Source organism: Artemia sp. Qi Xiang Cuo, chromosome 2 (assembly GCF_049724085.1).
Source record: "Artemia sp. Qi Xiang Cuo chromosome 2, ASM4972408v1, whole genome shotgun sequence".
NCBI classification, from domain to species: Eukaryota; Metazoa; Arthropoda; class Branchiopoda; order Anostraca; family Artemiidae; genus Artemia; species Artemia sp. Qi Xiang Cuo.
The window spans coordinates 28,931,083-28,950,456 of record NC_142795.1 but is presented as its reverse complement, the minus strand read 5'-3'; the positions used below and the strand labels follow the sequence as shown (position 1 = coordinate 28,950,456).

General features: G+C 36.2%; 1 protein-coding gene across 2 annotated transcripts in view; it reads left to right on the top strand.

The window, feature by feature from the left end:
- The window catches only part of LOC148955101 (fatty acid hydroxylase domain-containing protein 2), a 95,757-nt gene extending 77,290 nt beyond the window's left edge, over positions 1–18,467 (top strand). For both annotated transcript variants that reach the window (XM_089108055.1, XM_089108054.1), the window contains 2 exons: positions 8,125–8,397; positions 18,204–18,467. In XM_089108055.1, the coding sequence (XP_088964181.1) occupies positions 8,125–8,397; positions 18,204–18,360 (430 nt within the window). In that variant the 3' untranslated portion in view covers positions 18,361–18,467. The remainder of the gene's footprint in view (positions 1–8,124; positions 8,398–18,203) is intronic.
- Positions 18,468–19,374: the final 907 nt, after the last annotated feature.

Here is a 19,374-nt window from a genome sequence, read left to right as displayed (position 1 = left end):
TTTTCCTATCTTCTATGGAAAAATTTAGAAGTGAACTTAAAATTTCTTATGTCTTGGTGAACTTAAAACTGACGCGGAAGCTCTTTATTTTCTTTGGTGAAATTAGAATTTAATTGTTTTTTCTGGTAAAATTAATAAGAGAACTTTGACTTTTTTAACTTTTATAAAAAATTTGGAACAGCATTTAAAATTTTTTAATCTGTTTGAGAAAAACCTGAACTGAAGTGGAAAATTTTTATATTTTTTTGGGGAAATAGAATTAATCAATAACTTATTTCATTTTCATTGGAAAAATTTAGAATCGAAGTTTAACTTTTCTTCCCCGGGAAAATATTTGGAACAGAACTTTAAATTTTTTCATCTCTTTGAGAAAAATCTGAACTGAAGTGGAAATTTTTATATTATTTTGTACGAATAGAAATGATCAATAACTTATTTCCTTTTCATTGAGAAAATTCAGAAGAGAACTTGAACTTTCTATGACTTTGTTGAGTAAATTTTTAATTGAACTAGAAATTTTTATTCTCCGGGAAACTTTTCTTCTCCCGGGGAAATATTTAGAACAGAACTTTAAATATTTTCATCTCTTTGAGAAAGGTTAAAATCGATTTTAAGAAAATTTAGTATTATGGTGAAATTTTTCATCTTCAGGGAAAATATTCACAATAATAGGATAACTTTTTCTATCTTCTGAGGAAAAATTTAGAAATGAACTTAAAATTTTTTATGTCTAGGTGAACTTAAAACTGACGCGTAAGCTTTTTATTTTATATGGGGAAATTAGTATTTAAATGTGTTCTTTTGTAAATTTCATAACAAAACTTTAACTTCTTTAAATTATATGAAAAATTTTGAACAGTATTTTAAATTTTTTAATATGTTTGAGAAAAATATGAAATGAAGTGAAAAACGTTTACGTTGTTTTGGAAAATAGACTTGATTAAAAACTTATTTCATTTTCATTGGAAAAATTTTAAATCGAAGTTGAGCTTTTCTTCTCCCGGGAAAGTATTTGGAACAAAACTTTAAATTTTTTCATCTCTTTGAGAAAAATATGAACTGAAGTGGAAATTTTATATTATTTTGAGTGAATGGAAATGATCAATAACTTATTTCTTTTTCATTGAGAAAATTCAGAAGAGAACAACAACTTTGCATGACTTCGTTTAGAAAATTATAAATCGAACGAGAAATTTTTTTTTTCTGGGAAAAGATTCACAAGTATGGTATTGCTTTTTCTGTCTTCCACAGACAAATTTAGAATTTAACTTTATATTTCTTTATGTCATTGTGACATCGTAATTTTTTGTCTATTTGTGTGTGTTTGTTTCTGTGTGCTTGTGTAAGTTTCTGTGTGTGTGTGTGCTTATGTGTGTGTGAGTGTGCGCTTACTAGTGGGTGTTGGTGGGCGTGTGTGTGTGTGGGTGTGGGTGTGTGTTGGGTTGTGTGTGTGTGTGTTTGTTTGTGTGTGTGTGTTTGTGTGTGTGTGTGTGTGTGTTTGTGTGTGTGCGTGTGTGTGTGTGTGTGTGTGTGTGTGTGTGTGTGTGTGTGTGTGTGTGTGTGTGTGTGTGTGTGTGTGTGTGTGTGTGTGTGTGTGTGTGTGTGTGTGTGTGTGTGTGTGTGTGTGTGTGTGTGTGTGTGTGTGTGTGTGTGTGTGTGTGTGTGTGTGTGTGTGTGTGTGTGCTGTGTGTGTGTGTGTGTGTGTGTGTGTGTGTGTGTGTGTGAGTGTGTGTGTGTGTGTGTGTGATGCGTGTGTGTAAGTTTTGTGTGTGTGTGTTCGTGTGTGTGTGTGTGTTTGTGTGTGTGCGTGTGCTGTACGTGTGTGTTTTTGTGTGTATGTAAGTTTTAGTGTGCACGAATTTGGTTGTGTGCTTATTTAAGTTTTTGTGTGTGTGTGTGTGTGTAAGTTTTTGTGTGTGTGTATGTGTTTGCGTGTGTGTGTGTAAGTGTGCTTTCTAGAGGGTATTTGTGATATTGGTGTTTTGTTTATTTTTGTTTGTTTGTTTTAATTATTGTTTGCGTGTGTGTAAGTGTGTTTGTGTGAGTTTGTTTTTGTGTGTGTGTGTAAGTTTTTGTGTGTGTGTGTGTGTGTAAGTTTTTGTGTGTGGGTGTAAGTTTTTGTGTGTGTGTGTGTGTAAGTTTTTGTGTGTCTAAGCTCTTGTGTACGTTTTTGCGTTTGGTTGTATTTGTGTTGTGGTTGTGTTGTGTAAGAGGGATTTTTTCTATTCTCGTTTTCTTTAATTTGGGTTCGTGTGTGCTTAAGTTTTCGTGTGTGTGTGTGTAAGTTTGTTCGTACATGTTTGTTTTCGTGTGTTTGTTTTAGTTTTGTGTGTGTGTGTGTGTGTGTGAGTTTTTTTGTGTGTGTGTAAGTTTTGGCGTGTGTGTGTAAGTTTTTGTGTTTGTGTTTGTATGTATTTGTTTTTGTGTTTTAGTTTTTGTGCGTGTGTGTAAGTTTTATTGTGTGTTTAAGGTTTTTAGTTCATGTAAGTTTTTGTGTGCATGTAAGTTTTTGCGTTTGTTTGTTAGTTTTTGCGTGTGGGTTTTATTTTGTGTGAGTCTAATATATTGCGTGTTGATGTTAGTTTTTGTGTTGGTTTTTTTTGTTTGTGTGTGTGTGGTTGTAATGGGGTTGTGTTTGTTTTTATGTTTGGGTGCTGGCGGTTGTTTGTGTGTGTGTGTGTGTGTCTTAGTTTGTGATTGTGTATTTGTTTGTGTTTGTGTGTAAGTTTTCGTTATTGTTTTTGTAAGTTTGTGTGTGTGTTTGTGTGTGAGTTTTTGTGTGCATGTAAGTTTTTGTGTGCATGTGTAAGTGTTTGTGTGTGTGTGTGTAAGTTTTTGTGTGTGTGTGTGTGTGTGTAAGTTTTGTGCGTTTGTATTAGTTTTGGTGTGTGTGTGTTATTTTTCATGTGTATGTGTGTGTAAGTTTTCTTTTGCTTTTATTATTTTGATTTCTTGTCAGAGTTGTCTAGTTTGTTTATTTTTTAGTATGTGTGTGTGTGTAAGTTTTGTGTGTGTGTGTGTGTGTGTAAGTTTTTTCTCGTGTGTGTTTGAGTTTTTTTGTGGTCTTTTTTAAGATTGTTTTTGTGTGTTTGTGTGTTTGTAAGTTTTTGTGTGTGTTTATTTTTTTGAGTTTGTGTGTTAGTTTTCGTGTGTGCGTGTGTGTAAGTTTTTTGAGTGTGTGAGTGTGTAAGTTTTTGTGTGCATGTAAGTTTTTTTGTGCATGTAAGTTTTCGTGTGCATGTGTAAGTTTTTGTGTGTGTGTGTGTGTGTGTTTGTTTGTTAGTTTTTGTGTGTGTGTGTGTAAGTTTTGGCGTGTGTGCGTTAGTGTTCGTGTGTGTGTGTGTGTAAGTTTTTGTGTGTCCTTGTAATTTTTTGTGAGTGTATACAAGTTTTTGTGTGTGTAAGATTGTATGTTCTTATTATTTTTTGTGTGAATTTCATTTTTTGAGTGTGGGTGTAAGTTTTTTTGTGTGTGTGTAAGTTTTTGTGTGCATGTAAGTTTTTGAGTGTGTGTGTTAGTTTTCATGTGTGTGTGTGTAAGTTTTTGTGTGTGTGTTTATGTTTTTTTGTGTGTGTGTTTGTTTTTGTGTGTGTGTTATTTTTTTTGTTTGTGTGTTAGTTTTTATGTGTGTGAGTTTTTGTTTGTGGTTGTTAGTTTTTTGTGTGTGTTTGTGTATGTTTGTGTGTATGTGCGTGTGTGTAAGTTTTTGGGTGTGTGTTTATGTTTTTTGTGGGTGTTTTTGTTAGTTTGTGTGTGTGTGTGTGTGTGTGTGTGTGTAAGTTTTTGTGTGTGTAATTTTTTTCGTGTGTGTGTATTTTTTCGTGTGTGTGGGTGTGTGGAAGTTTTGTGTGTGTGTGTGTAAGTTTTCGTGAGTGTGTGTGTGAGTTTTTGTGTTTTCATGTGTAATTGTTTGTGTTTGTGGTGTGGGGTATGTGTGTTTTTGCATGAAATTTTTCCCCTGCTTGTATGTTTTCGTTTTGTTGTGTAAGTTTTTGTGTGTGTGTGTGTGTGTAAGTTTTTGTGTGTGTGTGTGTATTTGTTTTCTTTTGTGATTGTTTGTTCGTGTGTGTGTGTAAGTGGTCGTGTGTGTGTGTGTAAGTTTTTGTGTGTGTGTGTAAGTTTTTGTATGTGTGTAAGTTTTTTTGTTCATGTATGGGGCCAGGGGGAGGACCTTTGGGGCCCAGGGAGGGCATTTTGCGCTCAGGGGCCCGTCAAGAGTGGGTGGTCTTTTGGGAGCCCTGCGGACCTTTGGGGACCGGGGGAGGACCTTTGGGGGCCCGGGGGACCCTTGGGGGCGGGTTGGCCCTTGGGGCGCCCGGGGGACCTTTGAGGCCCAGGGGGGGGCCTTGGGGGGTCTGAGGAGGGCGTTTGGGGGATAACCTTTCGAAATTTTTACTTTTTAGTTTACTTTTTGCGGCGCATCTCTGCGGCGCATCTCTGCGGCGCATCCCTTCGGCGCATTCCTGCGGCGCATCCCTGCGGCACCTCCCTGCGTCGCTTCCCCCGACCCGCGGCGAATCCCCCTGCGGCGCATCCCCATGTGGCGCTTTCCTGGCGCGCGGCGCTTCTCGGTCCCGGGGGACCTTTGAGGACTGGGGGAGGGCATTTGGGGTCCGGGGGCCCTTTGAGGACCAGGGGAGGGCCTTTGAGGGTCTGAGGAGAGCGTTTGGGGTTCGGGGGACCTTTGGGGGTCTGGGGGAGGGCATTTGGGGTCCGGGGGGGCCCTTTGGGGGCCCGGGGGCCCCTTGAAGACAATGGAGAGGACCATTGCGGGACTGAAGTGAGCTTTGGGGGTCGGGGGGACCTATGAGTGGCTAGGGGGCCCTTGAGGACCAGGGGAGGGCCGGTGAGGGTCTGTGGAGGGTGGGGGGGGGGCTGGGGCTCTTTGGGAGCTTGGGGGACCTTTGAGGACCGAGCGCTTCCTTGGGGGTTGGGGTGGTGGGGATCAAAACCCTTTGGGGTTGGGGTAGAGGACCTCACGACACTGTTCAAATGAAACTTGTGTATTATAACGACCACAGAGTTTCACCCTCAAATCCTCTTCTAAAACCTTTACTAAAATCTTCTTTTGAAATGTCTCTAACTGTTTCGTCGAAATAATTCCATAACCTGTCTAAAACAGTTTCGCCCAAATAATCCCTAAACGTAATTTCAGCGTGTTCCTTTTGTTTTTGGCATCTCTACGCTAATGCATTTCAAATTATTTGGAAACCTGATTCCCGCGCTAAAACAATTCATCGCTAAGATGTTTCTTGAAGAATTGTTTCCATGGCAATGTTTATTAATATCCTTTGGAGTTCGACCAAAAGAGTTGTTTCCGAGGCAAAGACATTAATGACTGGGATCTATTCCTGGAGAATCGTTTCTAGGTGAAAATTTTTAAAGTCTGACAGATGATGTCATTGGTTGATTGATCTGTCAAGAAAGGGGAATTAATTTGTTGTTTCTAAGGGGAATTATTGATTCACGATAGGTGAATCGACAGCACAGGTGTTCCAAATTCCTGGACGGCATAGCATTCGCTGAGAGCGTGCACTTACAACAACAACAACAACGACCTTGGAAATTTAGGTCATTGACCCCATTAACCACGTGTTCTCCCTAATGACTCTATGCCCATATATGGTGTTCTCGTGGGAGTTATAGGGTCATTTCTACTCACGTGACTTACCACACTGCAAAGCTTTGACACACTTTGGAATAATTTTTTCTAGATCTTTTTCATTCATTTCTGTCGGTACACCTTTTATTACACCGATGAAGGCGGGAGATTTAACAGAGGCTAAAAGGCCGGGTTGGAACCTTTTCATCTGGTCAGCAATTGAGGAGGCAGCAGGTTTACTTTTTACGACAATTTTCCATTCTGATGAAGAACGTTTCACCTCTGAAATATCATTTGTAGCTTCAGGACATATTTGATCAATAAACTTTCCTTAATAATAGAGATGAAAGATTGGACGGGTAATTTTTTAACACAACAGCATAGGCAGGAGGATTCGATTGGTCCTTGGTGCAAGACGACTGAGCGGAAGAGGGCCAGGCAGAGGTTGCCTGTACTGCGAGATATTGCTTATTTAGCTCAGACAAACTATCAATTTTACGGGAAAGTTCATTCATGCGACAGGTTAACGTTGCAACGATCGCATCACCAATTGTTGGAATTTCACACGGTGAGTATATCACGAATATCGGGATCTTACGTTTTTCTTTCGATGCCGTAGATAATAACCACTTACAAATGTCAAGGACATTTTCATCGTCTTTTTGGCATCTAATTAAATGTGTTCCAATTTCTAGCACCTGATATAAGACCTGCTTTGCCTTTAGAATGGTTTAATGAAGGAAAAAGCTTTTCGACTTAGCAATTATTGTCTCTACTTTGATACCATCGATCATCAATCGAGAAATAACATTCAATATTGGACTAAAAATAATATCAGAGTCATCCATTATTTCATAATTAAACTTACTGTAATAATATTCAATAGATAAAAATCCACTCCAAATCAATGCCAAAAACCGTCGCCAATATAAACTCAATCCAATCAAGCAGGCAGTGACGTCACAGTGGAGTTACAGCTTTGTAGTCCGAGAAATTGTTTTCAAGGTCACTGAATTAATGAGATTTCAAAATTTATCCACAATTTCTTTTATTCCAAAGGTACAAAAAAAAACTCACGAGTTAATTCTTTTTCTCTATGTATTTTCATGCGCTGATTCATTAAAAGGATCAGATCTCAATTTTTTCCGATCCCCGTTTTGTCTATTTTTTAATTATACTAAATATGCACACAAAACAATATGTTTATTAAGGGATGCGTCCGATGGTTACTGCCAAAAATTGTTTCTTAAGAAAATTGTTTTCCTGTTTCGCCAAAAAAATACTTTTACCAATACTGCATGGTAGAAAGTACAAACGAGAATCATAAGAGAGAGCAGCACAATCTTGATATTACTACTGCCACTACTACTACTACTACTACTACTAAAAACTCACCGTAGCACCAAGCTGACTGAAGCCAACACAGCTAAGTGGTGGAACTGGAAAGACCCGCGAAACAAAATTTGATCTAAAATATATTGCGCTGTCATTAAAAATGATTAAATATAAGAATACAATTGTTGATATTATATACAACCTTGCAATGCCTCAATTAACTTGTTGTGACGTATTAGGTTCATTTCCTATTGATATTTATCTATTTATTTACATTATTTTTGTAATGCCCAAAACGAAAGGGTTTATCCAAAAATTCTATATTTATGAAGTTCCAAATATGGGCAAAACTACACGAAAAGCCCAATGTGATTTGGAATTCCCATGGTCGGAGTATACCTGATTGGCTGTGCGGCAGGGACGCACAAAGAGGGGGTGGGAAGGGGCCGTTCCCCGATATCCAATTTTTTTTGAATTTATGGACACTTCTTAATCAAATAGTTAATTAAATTCATTTTTATTATTGGACCCCCCCTCCCACCAAAAAAAAACTAGTAAGCTGTTGAGCCCCTCCGAAAAAAAATACCGCGTGCGAGTTTGCTCTCTGAGTATGCCATTGTACTTCTCCCTTTTAAAATCTGTACATACAGGGTGTGTTCTGTCCACAATTATGGGATTTTTTTTCTATTCTAAGGTCTTTGAATACGCCAAAAATGTTTCATAATTCTAACGGAGAGAGACAAGTTATCAGGAAAAGGCATAATACAGGTTTATTTTATAAAAAAAAAACCTTCCTTGCAATTTCCGAGAAGAACTTCTCTTGTCCAATATTGAATTAATGGAACAAGCTTTCTGAGGATACAATCAATGGCAATTCAGTTGAAGTGTTTAAGAGTCACCTGAACAAGAAACAGTAATGCAAGCTTTTCATATACCAGTAGGACTCTCCATAGACAACATTCTAGGAAAACATCAAGTTGAAATGTTCCATTATGGAACTAATCAGCTGTAATGCTACTTAAGGTAGTTCGATTTAAAAATTCTTTTCTTACAGGCTAGGGATTTCTAGAAACAACCTTCTTAGGAAACAACAAGTCAAAATGGTCCGTTTTAGAGCTACTCAGCTTAAAATGTATTTAAAGGAGTTTGCTTGAAAAATTATGCTTTAAAAATTCTTTTCTTACAGGCTACTGCATCACAAGTCCTTATACAAATACATTCATAAGCAACACCATGAATGGACAGCGCCAATTGCTGTCACAGCCATTTATTGCCATCCACTTGAACACGTGTTTTCAAATTTGCTGCCTCCTTTTCTTGGAGCTTTTATTATGGGATCACATGTTGCAACGCAGTGGCTTGGGTATTCGATGGCTATAATGAATACGCTTAATGCTCACTCTGGATATCATTTTCCGTTATTCACATCTCCCGAGTCACATGATTATCATCATCTAAAGTAAGCATCGTGCTAATATTTCCCTAAAAATATAAATAAATAAATGATTTTTATTGCCCATCATTTTGCAAAAAAGCACACAACTGACTGAGTAGGAAAAAATAACAAAAAAATGTAAAAAATAAAAAAAATATAATGCAGAATAGTAAATGTATATAAAATTTTTTTTTGAAGCATCCGTTTTATTATGTTTTCATCAAACTAAATGAGTCTACTCTCAACTCTGTATTTCACTGGTTTTTGCTCCCCCTTGAAATTCATCATAGAGCAGGATGAGCAGGACGGTGGGATTTTCATTAAAATTCTTTCACTTGTAGGGGATGTTTCCTCCCTCTTTAAAAATCAGGTAAATTTCCTCAGGCTCGTTGCCTTTGATGAGTAATATTAAACTTAGTAAAATTTATATATTTAGAATCAGCATTATAAGCCCATTCTTTTGATACATTTATTGACGTCAAAATTCCGTTTTTAAAAGTTTCGATTACTATTGAGCCGTATTGCTTGTTTTATTTTGTTTTTTTTTTACGTATATTAGGGGGTTCTCCTCTTAGTCAATACCACCTATACTTTCACCTCCCCTTAATCTCAGTTGAAAAACTTGTTTTTTATATTTAATTTCTGATTTTTTTTTTAAAATAATGATGGGAAATCCAGCGCCCCCTTCATAGCCATGTCCATTCCCCCATGAAAACTTCCTTCGTGGAAAGATCCTCCCACATACCTCCCGTGCCCCCCCCCCCCCCCCCCCCCACTACCAGAAAAAATTCCCCCTGAAAACGTCTGTATGCTTCCCAATAACCAATACTATATGTTAACATTGGGTAAAGTTCAAAATTTTCAGCCCACCCCCCGGGAGCTCGAAGCGATTAAGTAATACTTAAAGACGTAGTTATTATATTCTTCGACCATGCTGAACAAAATGGCCATCCCCAAATCTTGATCCAGTGACTTGGAAAAGAGTGAGTGCGGGAGGGGGCCTAGTTGCCCTCCATTTTTTTGGTCACTTAAAAAGGGCACTAGAACTTTTAATTTCCGTTCCAATGAGCCCTTTCAAGCATTTTAGGACCACTGGGTCGATACGATCACCCCTGGGGAAAAGAAAAAAAAACAAAAAAAAAACAAATAAACACGCATCCGTGATCTTTCTTCTGGCAAAAAATGGAAAATTCCACATTTTTGTAGATAGGAGCTTGAAACCTCTACAGTAGGGTTCTCTGATACACTGAATATGATGGTGTGATTTTCATTAAGGTTCTATATTTTTAGGGGGTCTTTCCCCCTTTTTTCGAAAATCAGCCAAATTTTCTCAGGCGCGTAACTTTTGATATGTAAAATTAAACTTGATGAAAATTATATATTTGAAATCAGAATTAAAATCTGATTCTTTTGATGTATCTATTGGTATCAAAATTCCGTTTTTTAGAGTTTCGGTTACCATTGAGCCGGGTCGCTCCTTACTTACGTGTTTATTTGTTTTTTTTTCCCAGGGGTGATCGTATTGACCCAGTGGTCCTAGAGTATCGTAGGAGGGCTAATTGGAATAGAAATTAAAAGTTATAGTGCCCTTTTTAAGTGACCAAAAAATGGAGGGCAACTAGGCCCCCTCCCATGCTCATTTTTTTACCAAAGTCACCTGATCAAAATTTTGAGATAGCCATTTTGTTCAGCATGTTCGAAAATATTATAAGTATGTCTTTTAGGACGACTTAATACCCCGAAGTTCCCAGGGGGAGGGCTGATAGTTATGAACTTTACCCAATGTTAACATATAGTATTCGTTATTGGGAAGTATACAGACCTTATCTGGATTTTTTCTGGTAGTGGGGGGGGGGGTTGGTCGGGGGTTATGTGGTAGGATCTTTCTATGAAGGAAGTTTTCATGGGGGAAGGGACATTCCTATGAAGGGGACGCCAGACATCCCAGCATTATTCAAAAAAAGACCAGAAATTATAAAAAAAAACAAGTTTTGCAGCTGCAACAGTAACAACATCAAAACTTTAAACGAACAGAAAATATTACATATATGATTGGGTTCACCCCCTAGTCAATACCTCGCTCTTTAAGCCAAAGATTTTTTAGTACTTTTATAAGAGCTATTTATTCTAAGTAACAGCCTTTTTGATTAAGCGGTCATTTTTAAAGAATCTGAACAAAATTCGAACTTTAGCTTAAAGAGCAAGGTATTGACTAGGAGGCAAACCCCCTAATATATGTATTAAAAATGTATGAATATAGAAATTCGTTACGTAAGTTAATTCGTAAGTTACGTATATTTATTACTAATAAAAACGTTCGTAAATAAAATTAAACAAGTTTCGAGAAAGCCATTTAACCAAATAAAAGTAAAATTAATATGCAAATTTTGTTTTAATTATTCATGCACGGTGAGCCAAAATCAAAACCTGCATTAATTCAAAAACGTTGACAATTTAAATAAAAAAACAAGTTTTTTTTAACTGAAAGTAAGGAACGACGTTAAAACTTAAAACGAACAGAAATTATTCCGTATATGAAAGGGGCTGTCCCCTCTTCAACGCCTCACTCTTTACGCTAAAGTTTGACTTTCTCACAACTCTTTTTTTTAAACAATAAACTTTTGTTTTAATTGCAATTTTTTTTATTTAACTTTAACAGATTCAGATTCAGCTTATCAAAGAACACTATTAAAGAAGTTTCAAACTCCTATCTGCAAAAATGCGGAATTTTGCATTTTAGTTAACTTTAACGAAAATTACACCATCACATTCAGCTTATCGGAGAACCCTATTAAAGAAGTTTCAAACTCCTATCTGCAAAAAGGAGGAAATTTGCATTTTTTGCTCGAAGAAAGATCACGATGCGTGTTTTTTTTTTCAGGGGTGATCGTTTCGACACAGTGGTCATAGAATATTGTGAGAGGGCTCATTCAAACGGAAATTAAAATTTCTAAGTGACCAAAAAACTGGAGGGCAGCTAGACCCCCTCCCATGCTCATTTTTTACCAAAGTCACTTGATTGAAATTTTGAGATAGCCATTTGTTTCACGAAAAATGTAAAAACTACGCGAAAAATGTAAAAACTATGTCTCTATGGATGACTTAACCCCCCACAGTCCCAAGTGGAAGGGCTACAAGTTTCGAACTTTGCCCATTGTTTACATATCGTATAGGTTATTGCTAAGTATACAGACTTTTTCCGGGGTGATTTTTTGTGGTAGGGGGGGGCGGGGGGAGGGGTTTACATGGGAGGATCTTTCCATAGAGGAATTTTTCATGGGGAAGGGAATTTTTCATGAAGGGGGTGCCGGATTTCCCAGCATTATTTAAAAAACGATCAGAAATTAAATTTAAAAAAAAATGTTTCTTCAACTGAAAGTAAGGAAGAACATGAAAAGCTTTACTAACAGAAATTATTACATATATTAGGGGGTTCGCCCTGTCGTCAATACCTCGTTCTTTAAGCTAAAGTTTTTCTTAGTACTTTCAAAAGAGCTATTTGTTCTAATTAAACGGCCTTTGTGATTTTAGCGTAAAGAGACCAGGGGGCGAACCCCCTCATATACGTATATCAAACCGAACAGAAATCATTCCGTATATGAAGGGCTCTTCAATACCTTGCTATTTATGTCATATTTCTACTGTTTGTTCCATTTTTTTAAGAACGGCTACTGAAACACAAGGGCCTTATAATTAAAATAGGAAGCCTTATTAAAAGTCCTAACAGCTATCGTCTTATTCAAAAACTTATTGTTGACAAAACTGTCTAGCCTACAAAACATCTGTGTTTTGTAGCCAGTGAACTAGTGACATTTTGCTGAGGCTACCCTGAATTATGCAAGGAAATCTTTGACAGGTAAGTAAGAATTTACACATTTAAATATATAGAACCTTAATGAAAATCACACCATCATATTCAGCGTATCAGAGAACCCTACAGTAGAGGTTTTAAGCCCCTATCTACAAAAATGTGGAATTTTCCATTTTTTGCCAGAAGAAAGATCACGGATACGTGTTTATTTATTTTTTTTTCTTTTTCCCAGGTGTAGTCGTGTTGACCCAGTTGTCCTAGAATATCGTATGAGGAATCATTGGAGCTGAAATTAAAAGTCCCAGTACCCTGTTTAAGTGACCAAAAAAATAGAGGGCAACTAGCTCCCTTCCCATGCTCATTTTTTCTCAAAGTCACCGAATTAAATTTTGAGATAGCCTTTTCATTCAGCATAGTCGAAAATCTAATAAATATGTCTTTTAGGATGACTTAATCCTTCACAGTTCCCAGGGGAAGGGCTGCAAGTTATGAACTTTGCCCATTGGTTACATGTTGTATTTGTTATTGGGAAGTATACAGACATTTTCAGGAAAGATTTTTTTTCGGTTGGTGGGGGGCTGGAGGAGGGGGTTACTCGGGATAATCTTTCCATGGAGGATGTTTCTTTGGGGTAAGGGGCATTTCTATGCAGGGGGCGCCGGATTTCCAAGCATTATTTAAAAAACGATCAGAAATTGAATAAAAAAAAACAAGTTTTTTCAACTGAAAGTAAGAAGCAACATTAGATCTTAAAACGAACAGAAATTATTATTCATATGAGGGGGTTCTCCCCCAAGTCAATACCTCACTCTTTACGCTACAGTTTTTTTTAGTGCTTTCAAAAGAACTATCTATTCTAATTGAACGGCCTTTGTGATTCAGGGGTTTGTTAATTAATTTTTTTTTTAACTTTTAAAGTAAAGAGCGTGGTATTGACTAAGGGGAGAACCCCCTCATATACGTAATAACATATAGGTAATAAAAAAAAAACAAAAAAAAAACAAGCGTTACGGCTCAATAGTAATCGAAACTTTTAAAACCGGAATTTTGATGTCAATAAATGTATCAAAAGAATGGCCTTATAATGCTGATTCTAAATATATAAATTTTATTAAGTTTAGTATTACTCATCAAAGACTACGAGCCTGAGAAAATTTACCTTATTTTTTAAAGAGGGGGGAAACATCCCCTACAAATGAAAGAATTTTAATGAAAATCACACCGTCAGATTCAGCGTATCAAAAAACTCTATTACATAGGTGTCAAGCTCATATCTGCAAAAATCTGCAACGTTGTATTTTTTGCCAGAAGAAAAATATACGAATATAGTAGTTCGTTACGTAAGTTAAATTTGTAAATTACGTCAGAACTAAATTTAGAGACAGCCATTTAGCAAAAGAAAAGTAAAATTTTTATGCAAATTTTATTTAGTTATTCAATGACGGTGAGCCAAAATAAAAGCTGCATTAACTAAATAACGATCAGAAATTAAATAAAAAAACAAGTTTTTTAAACTGAAAGTAAGGAGCTACATTGAAACTTAAAACGAACAGAAATTATTCCGTATATGAAAGGGGCTGTCCCCTCTTCAACGCCTCGCTCTTTACGCTAAAGTTTTACTCTGTCTCACAGCTTTATTTTTTAAAACAATAAAAAACTTTAACGCCTCGCTCTTTACGCTAAAGTTTTTTATTGTTTTAAAAAATAAAGTTCCTGCTCTTTACGGAATAATTATACGGAATATGCGGAATAATTTCTGTTCGTTTTAAGTTTTAATGTCGCTCCTTATTTTCAGTTTAAAAAACTTGCTTTTTTTTTTAATTTCTGATCGTTTTTTAGTTAATGGAGCTTTTATTTTGGCTCACCGTCCTTGAATAAGTAAACAAAATTTGCATAAAAATTTTACTCTTCTTTTGCTAAATGGCTGTCTCTAAATTTGGTTCTGACGTAATTTACAAATTAACTTACGTAACGAACTTCTATATTCGTATATTTTTCTTCTGGCAAAAAATACGTTGCAGATATAGTTACATATTTATTGGATTTTCGACTATGCTGAAAAAAATGGCTATCTCAAAATTTTAATTGGGTGACTTTGAGAAAAAAATGAGCGTGGGAGGGGGCCTAGTTGCCCTCGATTTTTCGGTCACTTAAAAAGAGCACTAGAACTTTTAATTTCCGTTCCAATGAGCCCTCCTACGATATTCTAGGACCACTGGGTCAATACTATCACCCCTGGGGAAAAGAAAAAAAAAAACAACAAATAAACACGCATCCGTGATCTTTGTTCGGGCCAAAAATGGAAAATTACACATTTTTGTAGATAGGTGCTTAAAACCTCTACAGTAGGGTTCTCTGATACGCTGAATATGATGGTGTGATTTTCATTAAGGTTCTATATATTTAAATGTGTAAATTCTCACTTACCTGTCAAAGATTTCCTTGCATAATTCAGGGTAGCCTCAGCAAAATGTCACTAGTTCACTGGCTACAAAACACAGATGTTTTGTAGGCTAGACAGTTTTGTCAACAATAAGTTTTTGAATAAGACGATAGCTGTTAGGACTTTTAATAAGGCTTCCTATTTTAATTATAAGGCCCTTGTGTTTCAGTAGCCGTTCTTAAAAAAATGGAACAAACAGTAGAAATATAACAAAATATAGAAATAAACAGCAAGGTATTGAAGAGGAGGCAACCCTTCATATACGGAATAATTTCTGTTCGGTTTGATATACGTATATGAGGGGGTTCGCCCCCTGGTCTCTTTACGCTAAAATCACAAAGGCCGCTTAATTAGAATAAATAGCTCTTTTGAAAGTACTAAGAAAAACTTTAGCGTAAAGAGCGAGGTATTGACGACAGGGCGAACCCCCTAATATATGTAATAATTTCTGCTAGTAAAGCTTTTCATATTCTTCCTTACTTTCAGTTGAAGAAACATTTTTTTTTAAATTTAATTTCTGATCGTTTTTTAAATAATGCTGGGAAATCTGGCACCCCCTTCATCAAAAATTCCCTTCCCCATGAAAAATTCCTCCATGGAAAGATACTCCCATGTAAACCCCTCCCCCAGCCCCCCCCCTACCAGAAAAATCCCCCGAAAAATGTCTGTATACTTCGCACTAACCTATACTATATGTATACATTAGGCAAAGGTCGAAACTTGCAGCCCTTCCCCTTGGAACTGTGGGGGATTAAGTCATCCTTAGAGACATAGTTTTTAGATTTTTCGTGTAGTTTTTACATTTTTCGTGAAACAAATGGCTATCTCAAAATTTCAATCAAGTGACTTTGGTAAAAAATGAGCATGGGAGGGGGTCTAGCTGCCCTCCAGTTTTTTGGTCACTTAGAACTTTTAATTTCCGTTTGAATGAGCCCTCTCACAATATTCTATGACCACTGGGTCGAAACGATCACCCCTGAAAAAAAAAACACGCATCGTGATCTTTCTTCGAGCAAAAAATGCAAATTTCCACCTTTTTGCAGATAGGAGCGTGAAACTTATTTAATAGGGTTCTCTGATAAGCTGAATGTGATGGTATAATTTTCGTTAAAGTTAAATAAAATGCAAAATTCCGCATTTTTGCAGATAGGAGTTTGAAACTTCTTTAATAGTGTTCTTTGATAAGCTGAATCTGAATCTGTTAAAGTTAAATAAAAAAAATTGCAATTAAAACAAAAGTTTATTGTTTAAAAAAAATTGAGTTGTGAGAAAGTCAAACTTTAGCGTAAAGAGTGATGCGTTGAAGAGGGGACAGCCCCTTTCATATACGGAATAATTTCTGTTCGTTTTAAGTTTTAACGTCGTTCCTTACTTTCAGTTAAAAAAAAACTTGTTTTTTTTATTTAATTTTTGAACGTTTTTGAATTAATGCAGGTTTTGATTTTGGCTCACCGTGCATGAATAATTAAAACAAAATGTTGCATATTAATTTTACTTTTATTTGGTTAAATGGCTTTCTCGAAACTTGTTTAATTTTATTTACGAACTTTTTATTAGTAAAAAATAGACGTAACTTACGAATTAACTCACGTAACGAACTTCTATATTCATACATTTTTAATATATATATTAGGGGATTTTCCTTCTAGTCAATACCTTGCTATTTAAGCTAAAGTTCGAATTTTGTTCAGATTCTTTAAAAATGACTGCTTAATCAAAAAGGCTGTTACTTAGAATAAATAGCTCTTATGAAAGTACTAAAAAATCTTTGGCTTAAAGAGCGAGGTATTGACTAGGGGGTGAACCCAATCATATATGTAATATTTTCTGTTCGTTTAAAGTTTTGATGTTGTTACTGTTGCAGCTGCAAAACTTGTTTTTTTTTATAATTTCTGATCTTTTTTTAAATAATGCTGCGAAGTCTGGCGTCCCCTTCATAGGAATGTCCCTTCCCCCATGAAAACTTCCTTCATAGAAAGATCCTAACACATAACCCCGCCCCCCCCCCCACTACCAGAAAAAATCCAGATAACGTCTGTATACTTCCCAATAACCAATACTATATGTTAACATTGGGTAAAGTTCATAACTTTCAGCCCTCCCCCTGGGAACTTCGGGATATTAAGTCATCCTAAAAGACATACCTATAATATTTTCGAACATGCTGAACAAAATGGCTATCTCAAAATTTTCATCAGGTGACTTTGAGAAAAAATGAGCGTGGGAGGGGGCCTAGTTGCCCTCCATTTTTTTGGTCACTTAAAAAAGGCACTAGAACATTTAATTTCCATTCCAATGAGCCCTCCCACGATATTCTAGGACCACTGGGTCAATATGATCACCCCTGGGGAAAAAAACAACAAATAAACACGCACCCGTGATCTTTCTTCTGGCAAAAAATGCAAAATTCCACATTTTTGTAGATAAGAGCTTGAAACCTCTACAATAGGGTTCTCTGATACGCTGAATATGATGGTGTGATTTTCTATAAGGTTCTATAACTTTTAGGGGGTGTTTCCCCCTTTTTTCAAAAATCAGCCAAGTTTTCTCAGGCGCGTAACTTTTGATTGATAGGATTAAACTTTATATATTTGAAATCAGCATTAAAATCTAATTCTTTTGATGTATCTATTTGTATCAAAATACCGTTTTCTAAAGTTTCGGTTACCATTGAGCCGGGTCGCTCCTTACTTACAGTTCGTTACCACGAACTGTTTGAAAATGTGGAATTTTTTTATTTTTTCCCAGAAGAAAGATCACGGATGCGTGTTTACTCCCCCACTTCTTATTTTCTCAACATCACCCGATAAAAATTTCAAGATATCCATTTAGCCAATAAAAGTAAAATTAATATGCAAGTTTCACCTAGTTATTCATGTACGTTGAGCCAAATTCAAAATCTGCATTAATTGAAAAACGTTCAGAAATTAAATAAAAAAAAAGTTTTTTTTAACTGAAAGTAAGGAGCGATATTAAAACTTATAGCGAACAGAAATTAATCCGTATATGAAAGGGGCTGTCCCCTCCTCAGCACCTCGCTCTTTACGGTACAGTTTGACTCTTTCTCACAACTCTACTTTATAAAACAATAAAAAAATTTAGCGTAAAGAGCGAGGCGCTGAGGAGGGGACAGCCCCTTTCATTTACGGAATAATTTTGAGAAAGCCATTTAGCCAAAAAAGATAAAATTAATCTGCAAATTATGTTTTAATTATTCATGCACGGTGAGCCAAATTTAAAACCTGCATTAATTTAAAAACGTTCAAAAATTACATAAAAAAACAAGTATTTTCACACTGAAAGTAAGGAGTTACATTAAAACGAACAGTAATTATTCCGTGTATGAAAGGGGCTGGTCCCTTCTCAACATCCTCGCTCTTTACGCTAAAGTTTGACTCTTTCTCACAACTCTACTTTATAAAACAATAAAAAATTTTAGCGTACAGAGCAGGGCGTTGAGGAGGGGACAGTCTCTTTTATACACGGAATAATTTCTGTTCGTTTTAAGTTTTAATGTCACTCCTTACTTTCAGTTAAAAAAAACTTGTTTTTATTTTATTTTAATTTATCTTTAAGATTCAACCAGTGTTTTGGTGTACTCGGAATTCTGGACTACATCCATGGTACAGATATGCAGTTTAGGAAGTCACTCCAGTACAAGCGACATCGAACTCTGTTATCTCTGTCACCCATTCAACAGTCGGTATTTGGACATGTTAAGAAAGAAGAATAAGTGGAACATTAATTTGAACACGTGAGAAAAATGAATTATTAAAGATACGAGGAGCGAAATTTTTTTGTAGATAGTGTTTGTAGTGAATATATAAGCCTGATAGTAATTAAACGTATGTCTAGTAATTTTTTGATTAGGTGAACAAACACTAGAAATTGTAAACATTGTCACAGCTATGAGCACGAATTCACCAAAAAGACTGTTCACTTTACAGTTCTTGATTTGTAAAATAAAGATAGCAAAATGTTTTTTTTTTTTTTTTTTTTTTTTTTTTAAAAATTTGAATTTGTTGCTAACAATCCCTATCCAGAAACAGTTTCAAATCGTTTAACGATTTAGTTTTCCAGTCTAGCTAATCCTGACTAGCTTGTGAGTGTCAACCAGAAACTTTTTCACTAGTCTTGAAAATTACTTGCAAGGCGAATCTGTGTTACTTAGCCAACTTGTCAGTAAGCCAGCCGTGTTAATTAGCCAACTTGTCACTTGTAAAGCCCCGGAAAGTCTGTACTAGCGCTACATAGTATTGATTGCTCGCTTGTCTTCAGTGGTTCGCTGACAACAACAAAATTATTATTCTTATAGTTAATTCACGATTTTTATTAAATAACTACAAGTAAACAAGTCCCACCACGTTTCAATATTTTTTTTTGTAACAATAAATGAAATCGTCTAATTTTTATGATCATTTTTATGGAAGGGGTGGTCTTTTGAACTTTAGAGGAGGCTCATTGGATGGGAAATGTATAGTTTTTGTTAGATACCGGCACCGCGCCGATAAAGAAAGGCCGGTGGCGACGGGGCCAAAAATAGTAGCAGCGGCGTGCCTCTGCCGGTGAGATGTCGGTGGCGTGCCGTCGCCACGATCAATGCTGACCGCAAACATTAACGTTTTCATCAGTCTTTGTCAAATCCCAGCTTGAATTTACAACAGATTCGGGTTTATTCATGATTTAAAAACTTCACAAGTCGCTGGCTGGACTCAGGTCTTCTTCGTTATTCATCAAGAGAAGTAGA